Raw genomic sequence first — 22,218 nt, 5'->3', positions numbered from 1 at the left:
CGGGGGGGGGGGGGGGGGTGGTCCTCTCCTGACCTCTCTCTATATAAACTAGGAAGTGGAGCGGTGGGTAGAGTTGTGGAAACAGGAGTCTGCTCACAGCCTGCCCACACTTGTTTTAGCCAAGGCTGGTGCTTGCTGTGGTCTGGTTTCCAGGCTAGAGGGCTGTTGTTTTTGCAGGAGGCTCAGGCAGAGACCCACTTAGATGGTAACTCGCCAGGACTCTTTGGGGGGTGGGGGAGCTGGTGACAGGAGACAGGCTCTGGAAAGGACAGAGGGCAGTAGCTGCCAAGGATTCCCAGCAAGAAAGTTCCAGCCTGAGGTTTCTGAAACATGATCCACAAGGTCTTGCGGCATGCCTGTCCTGACGGTGGAAAACACTGGGAGACAAGGTCAAATCCTGGCTTTAGCCTCAGGCCGGCATAACCTTGAGTCATTTTTATAAGCACTTTAAAAATGGATCTTAGAAGGTGAGTGTTGTTGAGTGGATTTGGAGTGAGAAGAACCAAAGTCTGGAACTCTAGCTCCAGATTTACCATCCTGTATGCTTAGCCAGATTCCACCCCATCTTTGAATGTCCATTTTTGGCTCTGTAAATTAGGCATAAAAATTTCTACCTTGCAGGAGGGTTAGCCAGGAAAGGTAAGATGGAAAATCACCTGGAGTCCTACATGGCAAATGGGAGGTACTCAAAAAAAAATGCTAGATTTGAATGTATTCATTCATTCACTCATTCATTCACTCACTCATTCATATTTACTGAATATCTACTAAAGGCCAGGCATTTGGCCCCACACAAAGGGCTTGGGTGCTTTGAAAGGCCTGAACTACTGGCTTTTTTTCCTGGGAGGTGGGTGAAAGGGCATCCTTGTGTAGCAGGAGAGTGGGAAGCAGGGATTTGGAGCCCCGGCCCAGGAGGCAGGATGTGCCAGAGAAATGGTCCCAACCCTGAGACATGTTATTGTCAGAACCTCCTTTGACCACGTGCAGACCAAGCAGTGAGTTCAATCCTGAAGGACCTAATGGAAGGTGTCTTCTAAGGGATCACAGACAGAAAGGGGTAGGAACAGGAAGGAAGCTGTCACTTCGAGCATACGACTCAGTACCAGGCATGATCTTCAGGCACTTTGTATATTCTGTATGAGGGAGGTGGGAGCTTCCCCTTTGGAGATGAAGAACCCGAGACTCACAGCCCTGAATTAACTGCCCAAGGTCAGGGAGCAGGTGTGAAGGAGCCAGGATTGGCTCAGACCCTTTTCTTAGCATTCTACGATGCCTCTAAAGCAGCCCTGCCCGGGACGGGTCCTGGTTCAATGCCCACATTGGCACAGGAGAGATTCTGAGAAGCCCTGTCCTGTGGGGTTTCTGCTAAACCCAGCTGTTCCCCCAACATATTTGGCCAAGGAATCTTCCTCTCCTTATGTCATGGGCTTCCGACTCCTAGCAATAGTCTTGAAATGCTTTTTGGAAAAGAACACTTTCAAACAACAAAAAAGCAGAATTGCCACCAATTCCCTTCTGAAACTCACCTCTGACCCTTTGCCTTCAGAACAGAGTGTGTACAACTTTTCCTCCCCTTGGGTTCCTCCTGCTGCCAAGAGGCAGCATCTTCACTCTCCTCTTATTTCATTCCATCTTTCCTACCCTCTCTTCTCCTGTTGTTTGCAGGAAGAAGGTTTCCTGACTGGAATATAGTTATGTAGGTTTAATTTTTACTCTTGTTCCTGACTGTTACAGACCACAAGAGAAGTGATTACCATAGGCGTTTTAAAGAGGGGTATTGCCAGGACTTCCCCGGTGGTCCAGTGGTTAAGAATCTGCCTGCCAATGAACCTGGTCTGGGAAATAAGGCCCCACAAGCCTTGGCTCAATTAAGTCCCTGCACCTCAACTACGGAGCCCATGAGCCCTAGAGCCTGTGCTCTGCAACAAGAGAAGCCACCTCAATGAGAAGCCTCTGTACTGCAAGGAAGAGCAGTCCCTGCTCGCTGCAACTAGAGAAAGCCCGTGCACAGCAGAAGACCCAAAGCAGTGAAAAATAAATAAAAAGATCGGTATTGGAAGATGAGTAGTGTTTAAGTGGGAAAAGTCCAGGATTTAGAAGCTAAGATCAAAAGTCTGGAAGTTCAGTCCTAGCATATCATCTCTTGTGACTTTGGGCAGGTTACACTGCATCTCTGAGCCTTGGTTTATTTCTTTGTACTTCTTAGGAGGTTTTGGCAAAAAGAAAACAACTAGATAACGTTCATGAGAAGCATAAATTGTACAGTGTTATATGAAGAGTGCTAGCCTTACTAAATGTCATCGTCATCATCCTATAAAACTGTGAGTCTATCGTCAGACTCCTGAAATGTCTGGGGGTTTCGAGATGACTTCACAGTAGTTCTAGAGGCTCGTTCATGTGGCGTCAAGGTCGGCTGGCCACTCAGTCCCATTTGGGGGCCGGTACAGCATCTCAGAGAGCATCTCGAAGCGTTTTGATTAAGAGGCCATTTCCTGAATTCAGAGGACTTGTTTCAACAAGCAAGCATCAAAGTCAACTTGGGAAAGACAGGAATCATTAATCACAGCCCCGTTCAGGGCTGCCCAAGCGGCAGATGGATTGATAAACCTTTCAAAGGGGAAGGTATTCCCAAGCAGGGCTGCTGCGCCTGGCTGCCCCCCTGATTGAGATTGGTGAGCACAGATAAATGTTTTCCCTGCTCACTACAAAGAGTGGGAAATCGCACGGGAGTCGAAGGGCAGGGCAACGGGGACTGTCCTTTCATCTTCCAATGGGTGAGAGAAGGATAGCAAAGTGGGTCCCACACACCTCTCCCTCCCTACCCCACCTCATTCCACAGCCCAAAGGACTAGGTCATGTATGTTTCAGAGCCCAAGATGTGCCAGGCACTTAATCTACATGGCATAATCAAATCCGCCCAACAAGTAGATGCCACGACTTGTTTTAGAGATGAGGAAGGTGAAGGCTCAGGGAGGTCAAGGTCACCGAGCAAGTGGCAAAGCCAGGAACTGGATCCACCTGTTTCATGATACTGCAGGACCAGGAGGAGATGGGGGCAAAGGAAGAACAGAGAAGGCTGAGCCCATGAAATAACTTCCTCAGGAGCACATGGCAGTGGATAAAGTGTGATTTGATGGGGGAAAAAAAAAAGATCATCCACAGGACCAAACGCTGCCGAGAGCCTCTGACATGAAGTTCAAGGTTGTCACCTACTTATCTAACAATCAATAAAGGCCAAACAGTTCCCACACTGCACAGACCCCAGCTACTAAAAGGTCCTATTGTGTTACTCTGGAATTGCGACCTGCGTTCAGACGTCTTGTCCTGTTTCCTAACTCTCAGTGTCTTGTTCGAGTCCAGCTGCCCAAGCTGTAGCCTCACCATGGGTCGTCTTTACCCTCATCCTCTCTATGTATGTGGAGGTGGGAGTTAGTCATCAACTGAAATGGTGACTAAGCCTCTGGATTCCCCACTTTCAATGCACCAGGAAGCTGATTCTGAGCTTCTCTATAAAACACCAAGTGAATACAGGCCCCTGGTAAGGCCAGGCTGTCTACTGGGGAGTCCCCGTGGGTTGGCAGAATTGGGTCATTTTCTGGAGCTTACAACACTGGGGGTTCAGGATGAGTTCTGAACTGGGTGAATCAGCCTTGGGACCTCTGACTCACTGTTCGTTTTCTCTATTTGTTAACTGATGGGAAATCCTCAGGGATCCCTCTTGCAAAGCGTGAGACTCCAGAGGGTCTGACTTTCTGAGCCCTCCTTGGGCATACCCTGTCCGTGGATCATGACCAACCCACTGGGGATACTCAACCCCAGTGCCCGCAGGCTCTGTATAATCCAGTCTCCAGCAGCTGAGCACACTTCACTACTCTAGTGCTCTTCTTAGGGATGCTAGGGGAGCAATAAGCCCCTTCAGCCTGTGGCCCATCTTCTTTGCCTTGTGACCTCAGGGATTCTTTTAGAAAGTACCCAGGGAGCCTCAGAAGGACCACATGGAGGCCGAGTGCATACTTGTCACGCTCTCTGCACATCAGCAGTCACAGTCATCCCTCCCCTCCCCCTACCTTCTTGCCAGCATTACCTGTTTACTGGAAGACATGTTGGTGAGCGTACTGATGCTGCTGGTATCTGTGACCACCATCGCAGATGGAAACCGGGAGGTGTGGGAATACTGGGGAGGTTCCTGCTTGTGTGTGTACACTGCAGAGACAGAGTGAAGACAAGGTCAAGGTGCAGATTCCGCAAGAATGTAAGCACAGCTACAGACCACCCCTCATCCCACACCACTGTTCCTTTTTCCCCAGGCAGATAAAAGGGGATGGGGGTGGGTGGTAGTTACGTTTGGGCAAGGCAGTGTGATGTGATCAAAAAGAATGGCTATGTGTTTAAATCCTGGCTCCTTAATCAACGCAGTTAGCCTCAGTTTCCTCCTCTGTAAAATGGGAATGATATCTGTTGTAGGATTAAAAGAGACTGTGTTTAAAGCAGTTTACCAAATAGATAAATAGGTTTCCACAGTGCCTGGTGGATAGAGGTGGCTGGCACTTCTGTGGCGGGAGCACTTTCTTTCCCTGACTTCCAAAGTATTAGATGCCTGGATATCAGCAAGTGATCCTGGGACTTCCCTGGTAGTCCAGTGGCTAAGACTCCATGCTCCCAATGCAGGGGGCTGGGGTTCGATCCCCGGTCAGGGAACTAGGTCCCACATGCTGCAACTAAGATTGGCACAGCTAAGTAAATAAAGAAATATTCAAAGACAAACAAACAAACATCCCAAACACAACTGATCCTGGGGTATATGTGGTGCATCTGAGAATTCAAGTCCAAAAAAGTTCATAGTAGCTGGCAAAATGAAGGAGCTGGCCTGTTTGCTTAGTTTTTCTGTAGTGACTCAAGTCCTAGGTCTCATGCTAGCAATTGTAGGTTGATTAATAATTGTTAAATAGACATGGGTGTCCTTACTTGTATAATTTTGGGCTGTCCCAGTTTGCACTAAAATGCCTTATGACATCACACAAATGAAGTATGATGGACAAACATGTTAGTCGCTCAGTCGTGTCTGACTCTTTACGACCCTACAGACTGTAGCCCTCCAGGCTCCTCTGTCCATTGGATTCTCCGTACTGGGGTGGGTTGCCATTCCCTTCTCCAGGGGATCTTCCTGACCCAGGGATTGAACACACATCTCCTACATTGCAGGCAGATTCTTTACCGTCTGAGCCACCAGGGAAGCTCCCTGAGCCTAGATTTCAATAAAAGCTCCAGAAGCATGTGGTTTTCGCTTTTTGTTTTTCCAGTACGTGTCCACCAAGTCTGGAAACTTTGACTCATGCCAGTTCATCCATAAGATTCATGTAAATTCCAGGTCACATGACCAACCCAGAAAGCATGTGGATGTTTGGCCTTGAGGGAGGGACCAGCTTGTTCTACCAAGGAGTCCTCCAGTAGGGAATGGGGGTAAAGGTCACAGCCTGCTGTCTCAGCCTGTCCTTCCCTTGGTGGGAGGCTGGTTATTTCCTGGTCTGGGGCCCCATGAGCTCTCTCTTCAGAGCCAGCCAGGGCAGCGGGGCCTCGGCAGTGCACAGGTCGCTGGTGACCCCTCTCTGTCCCACCCAAGCCTCGCCACTGAGGAATCCTGCCCAGGTGAGGCGGGGGAGCACTGTCAGGGCCGGGGAGGAAGGACAGTGTGACACACGTGGTTCCAGGCTCTGCTGCAGGCTGTAGCAGATTTTTTAAAAGCCACGAAAATGTGATTGGAATGTGAGATGGTACGCAGGAACCAGCTCTGCAGGCCTGGGGCGGGATGGAGCCCCGAGTGTGGAAGGAGGCTGAACTTAGCCATTGCCCCTCAGACTCGCAGCCAGAAGAGCAACTGAAATCCTGTTTCCCAGCCCTGCCTCCTCCTATTAGACACCCTTAATAAATAATTATTTGCATTTTTATAACTCTTTTTAAATATTTATTTTTCAAATTTTTTGGCCAAGTGGCATGTGGTATCTTAGTTCCCCAACCAGGGGTCAAACCCACACCCCTTGCACTGGAAGCATGAAGTCTTAACCACTGGACCACCAGGGAAGTCCGCATTTTAATAACTCTTAATGCTTACCAAACACAGTTCATACCTACTTTTGTTTCACTTTCATAGTGACTCCACATGCACACTATTTCCATTTTAAGATGAAAAAACTGAAGTTGAGAGTAGCTGAGGAAATTACCACCGGCTACACAGCTGCTAAGGCTCAGAGCCAAGATTTAAATCTAGGTCTGTCTGATGCAAGACTATTGCTCCATTCCAGAGGCAGCCCAGGTGTGTGCATGGGGTTGTGCTGGAAGATAGAAAACCATCCTTCCCATTTTTTCTCCCCAGACTCGGAGGCAAGGGCTGCCTGACATAGCCAGAGGGCTGGGGCTCTGGGGCTCAGGAGGGGGAGAAATGGGGGCTAGGGGTGGGTGGGAAGTAAATGGTTGAAAGGCGGCCTTCCCGGGGGGTCCAGTGGTTAAGATCCTATGTTTCCAAGGTAGGGGGCACAGGTTCAATCCCTGGTTGGGGAACTAAGATCTCACAGGCTGCTCAGCATGGCAAAAAAAAACCAAAAAACACCCCCAAAGCTAAATGGTTGAAAGGTAGTCCTAGGGTAGGTGAGAACATCGGAGGTGGGAAGCAGCCTCTGCATGGGGCAGAAACTAACGTTCTGTGTGCAGGTGGCTTTTTCCACCCATGTTCATGGTTCTTGATTAGAGATGTTTGGGGGGTGGAAATCAGAGAGTGTGGGGACTCCGGAAGATTTTTCAAATTCAGAGAAGACACTTAGGAGGCAAGTTATATGCCAAGTCTGATCATCTGATAACAGCTGCCTGGAATTTTGGGCTGAAAAGGCTAAGTTGAGGCTCGTTGGGAAAAGGGGTGTGCCTGCCTGAGGATCTCTTCCATGGGAACTAGGGCGGGAAAGGGGGCATGGGTTCGTCCCACATTTATATTACCTCCCCAGATCTCTATCTCTAGCTTCTCTTCCCAGATCGGCCTTCACTGGCCTCTGCAAAATCTCCCCTGGGAATTCCAGGGGTAGAGAAGAGGACTAGAAAAGGCACAGCATCGCATAAGAGTTGTGCTTAAGAAATTGTCTTGGGACTTCCCAGATGACCCAGTGGCTAAGACTCCGTGCTCCCAATGCAGGGGTCCCAGGTTCAATCCCTGGGCCGGGAACTAGATCCCATACGCTGTAACTAAGGATCCCACATACTGTAACGAAGACTGAAGGGCCCATGTGCCTCAACGAAGACTCAGTGCAGCCAAACACATTTTTTAAAAAATGAAAGAAAGAAATTGTCTTGGTTGATCACAGGTAGGGAAAAGTGACCAAACCAGGAAGCTTCCAAGAAACTTCAGACCCAGAGAGTGAAGACACTGGCCATTGAGGCCCCTTGGGGCTCCCTCCCCGACATGCCCGGGTCCTTACTGTGTGAGTTCTGTAGCTGCGTCACTGCAGCCATGAAGGGCTGCTGGGCCATGTGGCTGCCTGGGCTCTGCTGCATGAGGGGCTGCTGGTGAGGGCTGTGCAGCTGCTGGGAGAACTGGACGGGCTGCAGGGCTGCCAGGCTGCCAGCCACGCTGTTGATGACGGGGACGCTCTGAGCTTGGGAGGAGTTGAGGCCTGTGGGAATGAGAGGAAGGATCAGAGACAGCTTCAGGGGTGAGCAAAGGCGAACAGACTTTAACGGTCATCAACAGAGCCCCTGCTGTTTGCCAGCACTGGGTTGAGGCTGTTACATAAGAGGTTGCCCAGGAAGCAATTTTATGGACCCATTTTATAGACTGAAAAATCGAGGCTTAGAGAGATAAGGTGACTCACCCACATTCCATAGACAGCGGTAGATGGAAATGGGGTTTCAACAGGTCTGACTGAGGTCTGAGGGTTTCCCAAAATTGTCCTGTTTCCCAAAGCCCCCTTGGGGTTGCAGCGCTCTATGTCTGCCCACTCATTGGAAAAGATCTTCATGATGCGAAAGATTGAAAGTAGGAGAAGAGGATGACAGAAGATGAGATGGTTGGATGGCATCACTGACTCAATGGACATGAACTCGGGCAAACTCTGGGAGACGGTGAAGGACAGGTAAGCCTGGCGTGCTGCAGTCCATGGGGTTGCAAAGAGTCAGACACGACTGAGCGATTGAACAACAACAACAATATATCTGCCCACTCCACCCATGCCTGGCTCTGAGGGAGGCTTGCTCAGTAAGGTACAGATTACTGCCCAGATATGTCTGTCCAGCAGGGGGCAGGAGTGTGCAGGGGCCCACATTTTGATAAAAAAACAATATTTCCTCCACAGTCCTAGAGGTGTGCAGCTTGAAGACCCTCCTTGGCCCGCTGTGCAATGATCTGAGAGAGGTCAGATGCTCATTCTCTTAACTAGAGCAGAGAGGCAATAAAATACTGCGACTCAGCCAGTCTGTGAAGTGAGTGTGTCTTATCTGGCAGCACAGGGCTGGTGGCAATGGAAGGACCATGGACTGGAAGGAGGAAGTAATGAGTTGAAGGCTGGTGGTTAGAGTAGGTGCTGCCATCTTTCTCTTCTGGAGGACGGGGCCTCCGTGGTTCTGTACTGTGTCTATAACCTGAGGTCTCTTTAGAACTGGGGCCAGTGCTGCCAAGATCAGGTCCCTGGTACCCACCTTCCGTTGGCTCCCTGGGCGGGATTCTGGGGCAGGTAGCTGAAGCAGGGTAGGGCTGGGGATGGGAGTATGAGGGGAAAGATACTCCCAACTTCTTTCTTGGAGTTGCCAAGGTTCCTTTGATTTGACCTCATTTTTGGGGGGGCTTCCCTGGTGGTTCCGGTGGTAAAGCGCCTGTCTGCAATGTGGGAGACCTGGGTTCGATCCCTGGGTTGGGAAGATCCTCTGGAGAAGGAAATGGCAGCCCACTCCAGTAGTCTTGCCTGGAGAATCTTGCCTGGTAGGTTACAGTCCCTGGGGTCACAAAGAGTCGGACACGACTGAGTGACTCCACTTTCTTTCACTTTTTTCTGGGAAATGGTGGGGGGAGGGCTAGAACAAGCTGAAGACGGAAGCCCAGAAAAAAGATCTCTTTTTTAGGCAGATGCGGGAAAAGACACCTGGAGAGCCTTTCCTGAGATGGAGAGGGTTCCATAAGCAGGTTCACGGGAGGGGGAAGTGCTCCATGGAGATAGCTCAGAGGCCTCAACAATTGCCTGCTCAGAGCTTTAGCTGATACCGTTATCAGAAACCTAAAAGGTGAGCAGAGAAGGGAAGGGGAATAAGCCCCCTCCTGGCTCACCTGGGTGGGGCTGGGAAGGAGGGGTCCTCTGATCACTCAGAACAGCACTATCTCTAACTCCCCAGGGGCTCGGCTTCTCCTCCAGGCTCTGTCTCGCTTGACACCCTGATCTGTTTCCTAACTTTCCCATAAGGTCTCAGACTCCAAGAGAGCCCCATGGATTTGCTGTCTTCTCCCCAAGCCCATCGCCACTGCTCTTTTCAGGAAGTCTCTGCCTAGAAAAGCAAATGATGCCATCTGGAGTGGACGACATTGGAGGACCTGGTTCTGCAACCAGCCTATTGTTTTCGAGTCGTCCTGAGGAGCCCTTTAAGAAATACACATTCCTCGGCCCCACCCAAGACATAATGAGTCAGACCCTTTGGAGGTGAGGCCCAGGAATTTTATTTTCAACACAGGATGTGCCCCTAATGTGCCTCAGTTCCAGGATGGAAAGCCAGTGATGTCATCCGAGCTCCCATGGAGTGTGACTCTTGGCTTTTCCATCTGTTTTCTGGGCACTGGTTTCTGCTTAAGAAGCATGTTATCCAGTCCAATAGGTGAGTAGGGAATGATGAATTGGCACTGCTGGGGGGTCTGTTATTACGTTCTCCTTGGGCCTCTGCAGTCACCAAGCAGGGCCCACATACTCAATAGGATGTGCATGCTAAGTCGCTTCAGTTGTGTCTGATTCTTTGCAACCCTATGGACTGCAGCCCACCACCAGGCTCCTCTGTCCAAGGGATTCTCCAGGCAAGAATACTGGAGTGTGTTGCCATGCCCTCCTCCAGGGGATCTTCCCAACCCAGGGATCGAACCCTTGTCTCATGTCTCTTGCATTGGCAGGCAGGCTCTTTACCACTAGCGCCACCTGGGAAGCCCTATTCAACAGGACAGGAGTTGGCTATTTATTGCCCAACAACTTGTCTCTTGATTTACTGGCCTGTGGTGTAGAGAACAGAACAAGCTTGGACTCCATAACCGATTCTTCATTCTGACACTCCCTGGGGTAGGACTGCTGTGTCTCAACCATGTTTGCTGGTGACCCTCACCATACTTCATGCTTTCCCCACCACAAGTACACACATACACACACACACACACACCCATCTAAGGTCAGTGCACTCTGATATTGGCTGTCTGCAATTGGAGAATAAGATTATTATAAGAAGATAGAGAATTATAGGTGAGAAAAATTAGGAGCAAAATGAAAAAAACTGTGTAACAGCTCCAGGGAAAATTTTAATTCAGATAGTGCCTAAGAAAATATAGAACTGTGTGTGTCAGCCAAAGCTGGAGCGAAGAAAGAAGGTAAATGGGACAGTTTGGTATAGTTTTGGTTGTAGGAATAGAGATGAGGTATCTTATCCATGGGCCTTTTAATCAAATCTCCTAGAAGTCAAGCAAGCTGGTTTCAGCCATAATGGCCCCATGAAAAGGCAGCAAATTTAAAATACCTTTTTTAATTTTGTGAGTCCTCTAAAGGTTCCTTTTATAAAACTAAGTGGGGAAGGTGTCAGTTTCCCAGCAGCTGAGGACAGAGAGGGGGCCAAATGTACTCATTCAATAAACTCAGGTGACTCCTATGGGCTTGGCTCTGTTTTGCCCTCAAGGAGCACAAAAGTCCATCCCTTCAGAAGTGATCTGAGGCTAGATAAGGTTTAGGAAGAATGGACAGAGGAGCGAAAAAGGCAGGAACAAATAAAAAAGTGGTTCATGTGGGCACTGGACACAGGGAGGCCACAAAGACAGCGGGTGATCCCGAGGGTAGAAGAAAGACGGGAAATGTACCTCCCATAGCTATCCCCAAGACCTCTCATGGGTGCTCCCTGGATCACAGGGAAGACTTGGCCTGAGCTGTCAACACAAGGCTGAAAATACACTGAATACGCATCAATGTCATTACTCTGAGAGCAGCATCCACAGGCACACCCATGGCAGCCTTCTTGCACTGAAATGGCCCATCTGTGATGGATGGGGACAGACTGGCTGTGGAAGGTGAGCCCCCAGGGCTAGAAGGACCTGACGCCTCGCTCCATCTTCAGGCCTGGGCATAAACAATCTATTTCTCTTTAAACCTGCCAAGGCTCAGAGATGCTATGACAGTTTCACACAGAGTTCCTTCTCAGTATGTTTCACCACCTGCCAAAGAGGTCTCATTTGACCATACAGAATTCCCCATTAAGAAGGAAGCCCATGGACTTTCCAGGTGGTCCAGGAGTTAAGACTGTGCACTTCCACTGCAGGGGGTACAGGCTCAATCCCTAGTTGGGGAACTAAGATCCCACATGCCATGCCATGGGGGCATGTCCAAAATAAGATCAATCAATTAATAAATCTTATATTTTTTTAAAAAAGAAGGGAACCCCTCATGTCTTACTCCACCTCAAACAACACAAAGGAACATCAACACAACCCAACCTCCTGGAAAACCCACCACACACTCAGGGATAGGAATGAACACTGGACAAAAATAGAAGCTACAATATTATACATATTCATACTTTATCAATGTACAAGCGTGTCTAAATACCCAGTCATTGGATTGCCCCCAACAACCCATTTTACAGATGCGAAGACTGACCCTCATAAAGATGCAATAATTTGACCCAAGATGCACAGCTGGTGAGCTATGACCCAGGTTCAACTCCATTCCCTAATTTCTTCTAAGTTTAGGCTGAACAATCCAAATCATGAGGAGAGAGATAAGGAACAAAATGAGTTGAATCAAATCTACAAGGGGTGGATGAGTTGGAAGAATATCTTCTTTACTGTTGTTTTTTTTTTTTTTAAATCAGGTTGACTCATTTCCCAAAGCACTCCTCCCTGCCCCCAAGTTTTCTGACCAAGGACAGAGCTTACTTTGTGCAATGGCCATGACTCCAGAGAGGGGGGTCATGATGAGGTTTTGAGATTGCTGGGGATTGTGGTGGGACAGGCTGTGGATATTCGTCAGGGTGCTGACAGGGGGCAAACCTCCTCCCGAGACTGAGATCTGCTGGAGAGAAAAAACAGGAGCGGCATGAGTGGAACCCAGGAAAGAGCAGTGTCCAAAATGACACCGCTTAGCAATTCCTCGGCACAGCTAAATCACTGGTACATTCATGCATTCATTCAGTAACAAGTATTAAGCACCAACTGAGGGACAGGCACTGTTCTAGATACAGAGGAGAAAAAGGTAAATAATATTGACCATAATCCCTTCCCTCATGTGCATTTTTGTTGACTTCCTTTGAATCACTAGCCTGTCTTAGAGATTCTTCAGCCCATGTGTATGATATGATTGTTCCTGGTTCATGCTGGAAATGGTTCTAGAAATAGACTCACAGATTTAGAGAATGAGCTTATGGTTGTCAGGAGGGGAGGAGGCTGGGAAGGGACAGTTACGGAGTTGGGGGTGGACATGTACACACTGCTATATTTAAAATGGATAACCAACAAAGTCCTACTGTATAGCACAGGGATCTCTGCTCAATGTTATAGGTCAATCTGGGTGGGGGCGGAGTTTGGGGGAGAATGGATACATGGATATGTATGGCTGAGCCCCTTTGCTGTCCCCCTGAAACTGTTACAACATTGTTAACTGGCTGTACTCCAGTGTAAAAGAAAAAAGTTTAAAAAATAAAATTAAAAAAGGAAAGAAAGTATCCTCTGTTCTGCTCTATGCTATCTGTATTATTGGTGCTAAAAATATGTGATTGCTACAAATAATAACTGGAGAAATGCCCTGGGATTCCCTAGTGTAGCAGATTAGGGCCCAGGTCTAGAGCCCAGAGTACAAGGAAACTTTCACTGAGTACAGGATCTGGGAAACACTACTCATGGATTAACTCACAAACCTCACTATACCCATGAGGCACATGCCTCTGCCATTCCCATTTCACAAACTAAAAAACAGGCTCAGAGTAGACATGCATATTACCTGAGAACCAACAACCAACAACCGAATAAATGATACCTCTGGTATTCCAACCTAGGTCTGTTTGACTCTAAAATTCAAGTTCTTACTTTTTATAGAGGGCTCTTCCCCTGCAATTATTACTAAGGTCTGTCTGGGGGAGATTAGTCATTATCCATTATTGGGCTTCTCTGCTTTTCCCAAATCTCTACTATACATTAAAAACAAACACCCCTCCCCCCCCCCCTTTTTTTTTCTTTCAAGGAGCTACTATCATAATGACAAAGCTACTAAATAAGGCTTGGTCCCAGGTACCCCCACTCTGTTTCATCATTATATTTTAATGACAGATTAGTAAGAGAAAGCTACTGAGTTCTGTGTATTTTATCCAAGGCCACTCTGATTCCTTTTATTAAGGATTGAATCCTTTCATTTATTCCTAATAGTGTCTTTTCCTTAATGATTGTCATTTTCCCAAGTGTATATATAATGGCATTACAAGCATATAATGCTAAAAAGGTCTCTCCTCCTTGCTAGTGTCATACTGCATGGGTTAGAACTTTCTGAATAGTATTAACCAGTACCAGATGTAATACCAGTAACAACGTAATAGACATGCTTAATTTGATTCTATGTTATCAGAAACACTTCCACTATTTCCCCATGAATTATAAGCTTTCAGTTTTACACACACATACACACAACACACACACACACACAACATACTTTTATTCATGATTAAGTACCTTACTTTTTTGTGGTTTTAAAATAATTTTAAAAATTATTACTAAGAAAGGACTGTTCCCCTCTCACTCTGAACTAACCCAGACATTCTTCATGGCACCAGGAATGCTCACAGGTGGCTTAGGGTTGGGATACATACATCAGATGTTTGAGTTGCCTTTTCCTTGTGACCCAGAGCTCCTCAGATTATAGCTCTCAGACCAGTACCCATGGAAGACACTATCTCCTGCTTGCCCTTCTGATCAATCCCATAGCTTCCAAAGTGAAGTTGAAAAAGAAAGAAAGAAAAAAAACCCCAAACAGGTTTGTTTGTGTTTTAAAAATGAGCATCACGTTGTGAGTTAGGGGTCACATGACCAAGAAGGAATTCTGACCACATCAAACAAGAGAGAACCAGCTTGTTTGCCAGACTTGTTTTTCAAAATGTCAGAGTCATTAAAAAAAGAAAAAAATCAGTGACCTGCCTTCAGACTCTCTCGAGTAATGCAGTCCTTTGCAGAAAGTCAATGGAGTGACAGTAATCTCTACCATTTCAATGTTTGATTTCAATGGTGAAAGAGAAAAGTGGGTGCCGATAATAAAAACAAAACGTGTATGGCTTTAGTGTTGCTTTTCTTTAAATCATTCATGTAAAGCAGAATTTTCTTTTCAATTGGAGGATACTTGCTTTGCTATGTCATGTTGCTTTCTGAACAACAGTGTGATTTCAACAGTGTGATTCAGCTGTAAGTGCTCATATAGCCCCTCCTCCTTGAGCCTCTCTGCCCCGCCCCCCGCTTTAACGTTTCTAAAGTGCTTTCACTGATTGTCCTCAATAGATAAGGACACATGTAGGAAGGCATTATGATGATTGCCCTGTTTTATAGATTAAGAAGGGCTTCCCGCGTGGCTCAGTCTGTAAAGAATCTGCCTGCAATGCAGGAGACCAGGGTTCAGTCTCTGGGTTGGGAAGATCCCCTGAGAAGGGAATAGCAACCCACTCCAGTATTTTTGCCTGGAGAATCCCATGGACAGAGGTGCCTGGCAGGCTACGTCCATGGTGTGGCAAGAGTTGGACACGACTGAGTAACTAAACCACTGCCACAGAATAAGTAAACTGAGCCTCAGAAGAGTTGAGAGAGTAGCTCTGTGTCACCTGACTAGTAAGCAAGGAAGCCAGAATTCAAACCCAGCTTTGCTGCACCCCAAATTCCATCTCCTTCCTATTTGGGGGGTCACCTTGGTCAAGTTCCTTCCTACTCTAAAATGCAACCATTGGGACTTCCTTGGTGGTCCAGTGGTTAAAACTTCACCTTCCAATGCAGGGGTTGCAGGTTCCATCCCTGGTCAGGGGACTAAGATCCCAGATGCCTCGATGCCAAAAAAAAAAAAAGATAAGGTAACAAATTCAATAAAGACTTTAAAAATGATCCACATCAAAAAAAAAAAAAGAGAGAAAAAATGAATGTCATTTAAAAAATGACATAAAAAAATTAATAAAACGCAACCATCGCCTTTGCCTCCAGGACTGATGGAAGACAGGGAGCTGCCAAGAGTATCAGTCTCCATCCTCACAGGGTAATCTGGAGAGTTTGGATGGTATCAGCGTTGCCTTCTGCAGGCCTTTGCTATGTGCTCCACATGCCTACTGCCTATGAGGGTGATGCTGTTACCCCTCCTTTGCAGACAAGGGAATGGAAGTTTGGAGAAATTAAGAAATGTGCGCAAGTGGTACAGTGGCCATGAACGGCGGGCGATCTGCCTCTAGGGCTGAGCTTTTCACCATGGGGGTCTGTTGCTTTGATGCCGTGAGAGTATCCGGCGTATGCTTTTCTAAAACACAAGGTTCAACACTCACAGACGGCAACCTGAAAGCTGGCCAGCTCTTTGTGGACGTGTGCCACTTGGGAATGGGATGGGGTCCCTGGAGTACAAAAAGAAAGCTCAGATGCGTTACCCTCGTTTCCAAAACCGATCCCTGGGGGATGATTTCAAATGCACATTCTACTTGAAGTCAGCACACAGAGACTGTCATTCCCTGGCTGGGGCTCACCCCCAAAACAGCAGAATTACAGGCAATCCTCGCCCCACCCCGGTGACGCAGGCATTGTTATCCCCCATTTTCCAGATGAGGAAACTGAAATTAGGCAATGTCCATCCTTCCACTGATAAACAACAACAGCCCAAGACGTGGGCACACTGGTTCCCTTGCCGGCGTTATTTTTAACCATCCTCTCTACTTCTGTCTTTGGTGGACCAAGATCTGCGATGGGCTCGTTACCTATTAACCGAAAACAGAATTTGGGCACCCAGCGATAGTGACATAACATATGAGCCCGGGTGTTGGAAACTAGTGAAAAGCTGGTCGCTGCAAACAAGCTTCCAGGTGTTTGCTAACATTGAGGTGTGCTGTCCTGGTCAATCATCAATCCAGTAACAGACTGCCCATTAGGGCGCTGTCGAGCAGAAGAGGAAGAAAAGAGCGTGCCCTGAGGCTGCCTGTGGAGCGCCCCAGCCTGGGCGAGGCCGCTTGCTTCTCAGGAGGAAGGAAAGAAGGGCTCACAGGGAAACACCAAGGACCTTCAAGCAACAGGAGAGGTCTCCCTCCATATGTCCTCCACGGGGGAGCCGTGATCTCTTCCTCAAGGCTCCCCTCCTCCTCCGGGGAAGTCTGGGCAATCCTTGGGTCTCACGAGGCAGCCAAAGAAGAAGCTTAAGGGATGAGGGATGGGCAAGGGGGCTGCAAAATGCCTCCCACGGGAGCATCTTTTGTCTCCTGTTGCAGAGCCCATGACCAGGAAGCCATCGGCTCAGGTCCCCAGACTAGAGTTGGCATCCACCTCGGAAACTACACTTTGTTTTTCCTCCAGGGAGCTGGGGACTCAATCACCTGTGACTCACCATTCCTGTGTTGCCTACACAGCGCACACGTCAAGGTCTAAAATGGCCTCAGCTCCCTGCCCTGCCCCCCCACCTGCCTCTGGGTCAGACGCCTTGAGGGTGCAGGGCTCCACCTCGGCTCGGAAGCCAGGAATCCGCAGCTCCTCCCTCCCCTGAAACACAGAGCATGACCCGAAGAATCAAGTTTTCCACGTCCTACCCTTCCCAGTGTCACCACGCTCGTGTTGTCTCGGAAGCCACCCTCCCAAGGGTGCACTGGTGTTGCTTGCAGCTTAGAACCTTGAAAATTCAGCATCAACTACTCTATTCCTCACCGGGGTGCTCAGCTGACATCTGAGAGGGTAGGCTGTGGTTACTGGTAGAGAAAACGTCATTGAGGGGGAAACAATACTGATATTCACCTAAGAACCACCATGCTGTCATTCACTGAATATTTACCGTCCCAAACACAGTGCTGAGTACCTCTCGTGTTATCATATTTGTTCCGCCAACAACCCTAGTGTTATTACCCACGTTTTATAGACGAGAAAGAAAGAGCTTAGAACCTGGCCAAGGCTACACGGCAATTAAGTGCCAGAGCTGGGATTGGAACCCGGTCATTGCAAACTTCAAAGTCGGTGTTCCCCACTTCCCCCCCAGACTCCACCCCCCGCAATAAGCCCCACCCCACACACCGTTCTGTGCTATGATCCTCACGGGTGCCCAGTGGCCTTCAAAACCCCAGGGCCGGAAGCTTCACCACCTCCTGCCACCCACTCAATCCTGACTTCCCTCACCCTACTAGGCAGCATCAGGGGTGTGCTGAAGAGAAAGGGGAGGGGAGTTTCAAAGTGAGGTGCTCCCTGGGTTAAAAAATCTGGCTTTGGAGGCCCTGGGTTGGTTGAGGGGGGGTGGGGATGAATGAACATTTTTATCAACTTAAATGTCACTGGCAGCCCCAAAACAAACAGGGTCCCACCCGGCTTGCTCCTTTATGAGGCATTCAATCAATAAAATGAGAGCAGGGCTCTGTCAGATTTATTGGCTGGGTTCAAACCGAACACCTCTTCCACCCGCAGGAGGCTGGGTCACCGGCTCTACCTTTCCGTTCCAACTCTGGACGGCCCCCGTTTTCCCCGGTGGGGCTACAATGGTTCATTGTTTCAGGCAGGCCTTGTGAGAAGTTGTGTTTGTTTTGCCTCTTATCTTATCAGCTCCAGAGCTACAATGGCCCAGGTGTACTCACCATTTTACCATCAGGTGAGAGGAGATTGTGGCCTGGGTCCAGGCTGGCTGGAGAGACTTGCTGTAAAACCGACTGGCTAGTCACCATGGCGCTGTTGCCATGGTGACTGATTGTTGAGGAGGAAGTGACCTCATTGCTTGCCTGCTGGCTGTAGCGCACTCCTGCAAAACAAGGCAGACCCAACAGTGGAATATTAGTGCCACCTGAGCCCCCGGGATCACTTGTTTTCTAGGGGAGCCGACAAGCGGGGAAAACACTGCCCTCTTTCCCCTGTCTTTCTGTGAGACATATCAGCTGTCTTTCTCTAGGGCAGAGGTTGCTCGGCCTCTGCTTGAAGTCTGGAATGGAAGCTCCATGAGGGCAGAGTGTTTTTATTTCTGTGTTGTTTTGCTCCTTGCTGTATTCTCTTGATTGGTGTTGTTTAATTGCTAGGTCATGTTTGATTCTTTTGCGACTTCACGGACTATAGCCTGCCGGGCTCCTCTCTCTGTGGGATTTTCCAAGCAAGTATACTGGAGTAGGTGGCCCTTTTCTTCTCCAGGGGACCTTCCCAATCCAAGGATTGAACCTGTGTCTCCTGCATTGGCAGATTCCTTACCACTGAGCCACCTGGGAAGCCCCTTCCCTTGGTAGCCACATGATAAATATGTCAAATGAATGAACAAACAGATGGATGGATTCTACTTCTTGTTGCTTCTACATAGTGCTTTTAGGTTTTAGGGGCTTTCCCATCCCAGCTGGAGTATTTCTTTTGCTCTTCAAAATACCTTTTAGAAATGTTTCCCTGGCATTGCTTGGCTAGGTAGGGCTGCAGAGTATGAACTGACAGGTTTTACAGAGAGGCACTGGCCCAGTGACCCTTGAAAGTGAAAGTGGCTCCGTCGTGTCCAACTCTTTGTGACTCCATGGACTGTAGTCCATGGTATTCTCCAGGCCAGAATACTTGAGTGGGTAGCCTTTTCCCTTCTCCAGGGTATCTTCCCAACCTAGGGATCGAACCCAGGTCTCCTGCATTGCGGCGGATTCCTTACCAGCTGAGCTACAAGGGAAGCCCAAGAATACTGGAATGGGTAGCCTATCCCTTCTCCAGTGGTTCTTCCCGACCCAGGAATAGACCTGGGGTCTCCTGCATTGCAGGTGGATTCTTTACCAACTGAGCTATCAGGGAAGCCATGACCCTTGTAAGGGCCACAACAAAATGCATCGTTCTGTGTACCACCATTCTGGCCAAGGCCCAGTGACCGATGGGACAACAGCAGAGCACGATGGGGCCAGGGCTGTAGCTAGGACGCTTTGGTCCTGGAACTCACATTCCTTCAGTGGGGTCCCCTTTGGCTGACTTCCAGGGCCCAGGGGAAGGTGTGTCTGCCCGGAGGTGGGGCAGGCAGCACCCATAGGCAGGAAGTGAATGCCTAGCAGACCACTGCTGTTTGGTCTGCCAGGGAGGGGAGAAGCAAGCATGTGTACAGCCTCGCGGCTCTGACTCTCCCTCTCCTCAGGAAAGGGACAGTGCTGGGCGACTGGAGGAAGCTGAAGGCAGAAGAGAACCTGGAGCCAGTGTACAGAGTTCAAGTCCTGTTTGATGTGCCCATGAAACAGCCAGAGACAAAGCTGAGGGGGTAGCCAGGCCATCCTGCCCTAAGCTCAAAGCTGAGAAAGACCACGTTCTTATTTTCTGCCTTGGATTTGACAGGTTTAGGGGACCCTGTTCCTACCTGCAAGAGACAGAGAACAAATGCCTAAGGAATCCTTTGGCATGGAGGGCCAAATTCTCCTTCATTTCTCCTTCCGCCCAGTTCCCCAGGATGAAACATCACTGCATCAAGCGTCCAAGTTCTGTTGGTCCGCTCACCCCCTGCCCTGCCTCCAGCCCCCAGGGGAGCACCCCCACCCCCACCTGCTCGAGGAGGCTACAAAAGCTCCCCTGGGAGCCAGGCAGGGCTGCCATAACCAGTAGCCTGTAATTAACCAAGACAGAGCTTGCCAAGAGGAGACCCAAGCCAGTTTTCCTTGGATTGTTCGAAGGACGTTCCCCAGGGCTGAAATGACCTAGAGCTTAAGAAGGGTGGGGAGAAAACAAACACACGCTGGAGCAGGAGTCTAACCTTCAAGAGCAGCTTGTCAGACTACAAAGTGGTCTGATGCGTGTTCTGTGTGTGCGCTTCTGTTGGTTGTTTCCTTTGATGCAAGGGGCTGCTGATGGGGATGGTGTCGGAGGCAGGACAACACTGGAATTCAGTCGTTACAGGGCTGGGGCACTATATTTTAGGGGGAACAGGGGCCACAACGTTCAAAGGAATAAAGGAAGACTTCCACGTCTCCAAACCAACATCGCCTGCCCAGTCCTGTCTGTCTTCCTCTGTACCTATCTGCAGTTCCTAGGTCTCATTGCCACTACCCTCTACTCCATCCCACTGGGTTTAAATTAGGTCCTTTTGCTCTGCTCATATTTGCCCCTGGGTTCCCAGGAGGATGCTTACCTAGGAGAAGAGAGATCTGAAACTTTGTGAGCTCAGTAGGCAGCTGGGTCCACCGGAAAAGGGGAGAGGCAGAAAGAAGGGTTTTCTAACGAGGAGAGCTAATGGGAAGATTGTGTGCTCTGGAGCGGGACAAACTTGGATTTCAATCCTAACTTTGCTCTTAATGAAGAGCAAAGATGTGTGATCTTGGGGAAATCACTTCTCTCTCTGTGGTTCAGTTTCCTCTTGTAAAATGAAGAGATCGCTTCCTTAATATGGCTAGTCTGGATCAGAAATAACATCTAGGAAACTCCTCGTAGAAAGTCAAATAAATCGCACCCACGGCTTGGGATCCTACAGGAAGGGAGCTGGTGTAGGGATGGACTCAAAGATATTTGTCCTATGACTCCAGAATTCTGGACAATGGAGGGTAGATTCTAAGTCCTGAATGGAATTACTTCCCACGGAGAATCATTCCCAAAGAATCTGGCTCTGCTGCAACCACTGATGCTTCATCCTGGAAGCAACTTGGGAGGGAGACCTGGCCCCTGCCCTCTTGTTCTTTCCTTTCAGAGAAAATGGACTTCACCCTGCTTTTCTGCCACTTCCTCTGACTCCCTGACCAGCTATTTACCTCCCCAAGATGCTCTGCTCCTGAGAGTGTAGTGATAACGCTGGGAGTCAGGTGAGTTTTCACCTCCCAGCTTGTCCCCATCATCGATTTGGTCTCAAGTCAAACAGACGCTAGCTTTCCCCTATTTAATTTGGCTGAAGGAAGAGGGCCAGTCCTCAGACGATCAAATATGGGTCACTGGGAGACTTCTCCCCTACCCCCAGGCTACATAATTATTTATTTAAAAATAATTAACCAAAGGTATCCACAGGAAACAAAAGCCTGCTTTACATGGGAGCCTGGCAGGAGGGAGGCGAGAGCCATTTGTTAGTATAGCCAAGGCTGCAGCGCCTTGCAGTCCTTGTTTTCTCCCCTAGCAGAACCTCATTATGGGAGAAATGTAACAGGGAGATGCTCTCGAAAGGCAAATGGTCCTAGACCTCCGCACCCTCCTTGAAGGACCTCTGGTTAAGAGACAGTGTCTGGCTGGGGACTAGGGGATCTCTGTTTTGAGCTCAGCTCTGCCATCAGTGTATTGGGTGAGCTCCAGCCCCCCTTCAGCTCTCAGTCAGAGGACTGCCTGCTTTGGTCGGGGGTGGGGGGCGGGGAGGAGGAGCTTTTACCACTGCAAAGTGGGGTGGGAAGCAAGTGATTTTTTTTTCAAGTATCACAATGTTTATTGATGGATACAAGTATATAAAATCAGAGCATGAACATGACCTGATAAATTAAGCAGACTTAATACCACTTGCTGCTACTGCTGCTGCTAAGTCGCTTCAGTCGTGTCCGACTCTGTGCGACCCCATAGACGGTGGCCCACCAGGCTCCCCCGTCCCTGGGATTCTCCAGGCAAGAACACTGGAGTGGGTTGCCATTTCCTTCTCTAATGCATGAAAGTGAAAAGTGAAAGTGAAGTCGCTCAGTCGTGTCCGACTCTTTGCAACCCCATGGTCTGCAGCCTACCAGGCTCCTCTGTCCATGGGATTTTCCAGGCAAGAGTACTGGAGTGGGGTGCCATTGCCTTCTCCATAATACCACTTACTAAGAGTGAAAGTGTTAGTTGCTCAGTTGTGTCAGACTCTCTGCAACCCCACAGACTGTAGCCCGCCGCCAGGCTCTTCT

General features: G+C 48.8%; 1 protein-coding gene across 1 annotated transcript in view; it reads right to left on the bottom strand.

Moving 5' to 3' along the window:
* The window catches only part of HNF1B (HNF1 homeobox B), a 63,697-nt gene that overhangs the window by 8,033 nt on the left and 33,446 nt on the right, over positions 1–22,218 (bottom strand). The window contains exons 9-12 of the mRNA XM_010861711.1: positions 18,025–18,185; positions 12,140–12,272; positions 7,461–7,655; positions 4,085–4,203 (exon numbers count right to left, since the gene is read on the bottom strand). Of these exons, the coding sequence (XP_010860013.1) occupies positions 4,085–4,203; positions 7,461–7,655; positions 12,140–12,272; positions 18,025–18,185 (608 nt within the window). The remainder of the gene's footprint in view (positions 1–4,084; positions 4,204–7,460; positions 7,656–12,139; positions 12,273–18,024; positions 18,186–22,218) is intronic.

This window comes from Bison bison, unplaced genomic scaffold, assembly GCF_000754665.1.
Source record: "Bison bison bison isolate TAMUID 2011002044 unplaced genomic scaffold, Bison_UMD1.0 scf7180017864472, whole genome shotgun sequence".
Classification (NCBI taxonomy): Eukaryota; Metazoa; Chordata; class Mammalia; order Artiodactyla; family Bovidae; genus Bison; species Bison bison.
The sequence above is the reverse complement of the archived record's forward strand: the minus strand, read 5'-3'. Positions and strand labels throughout refer to the sequence as shown.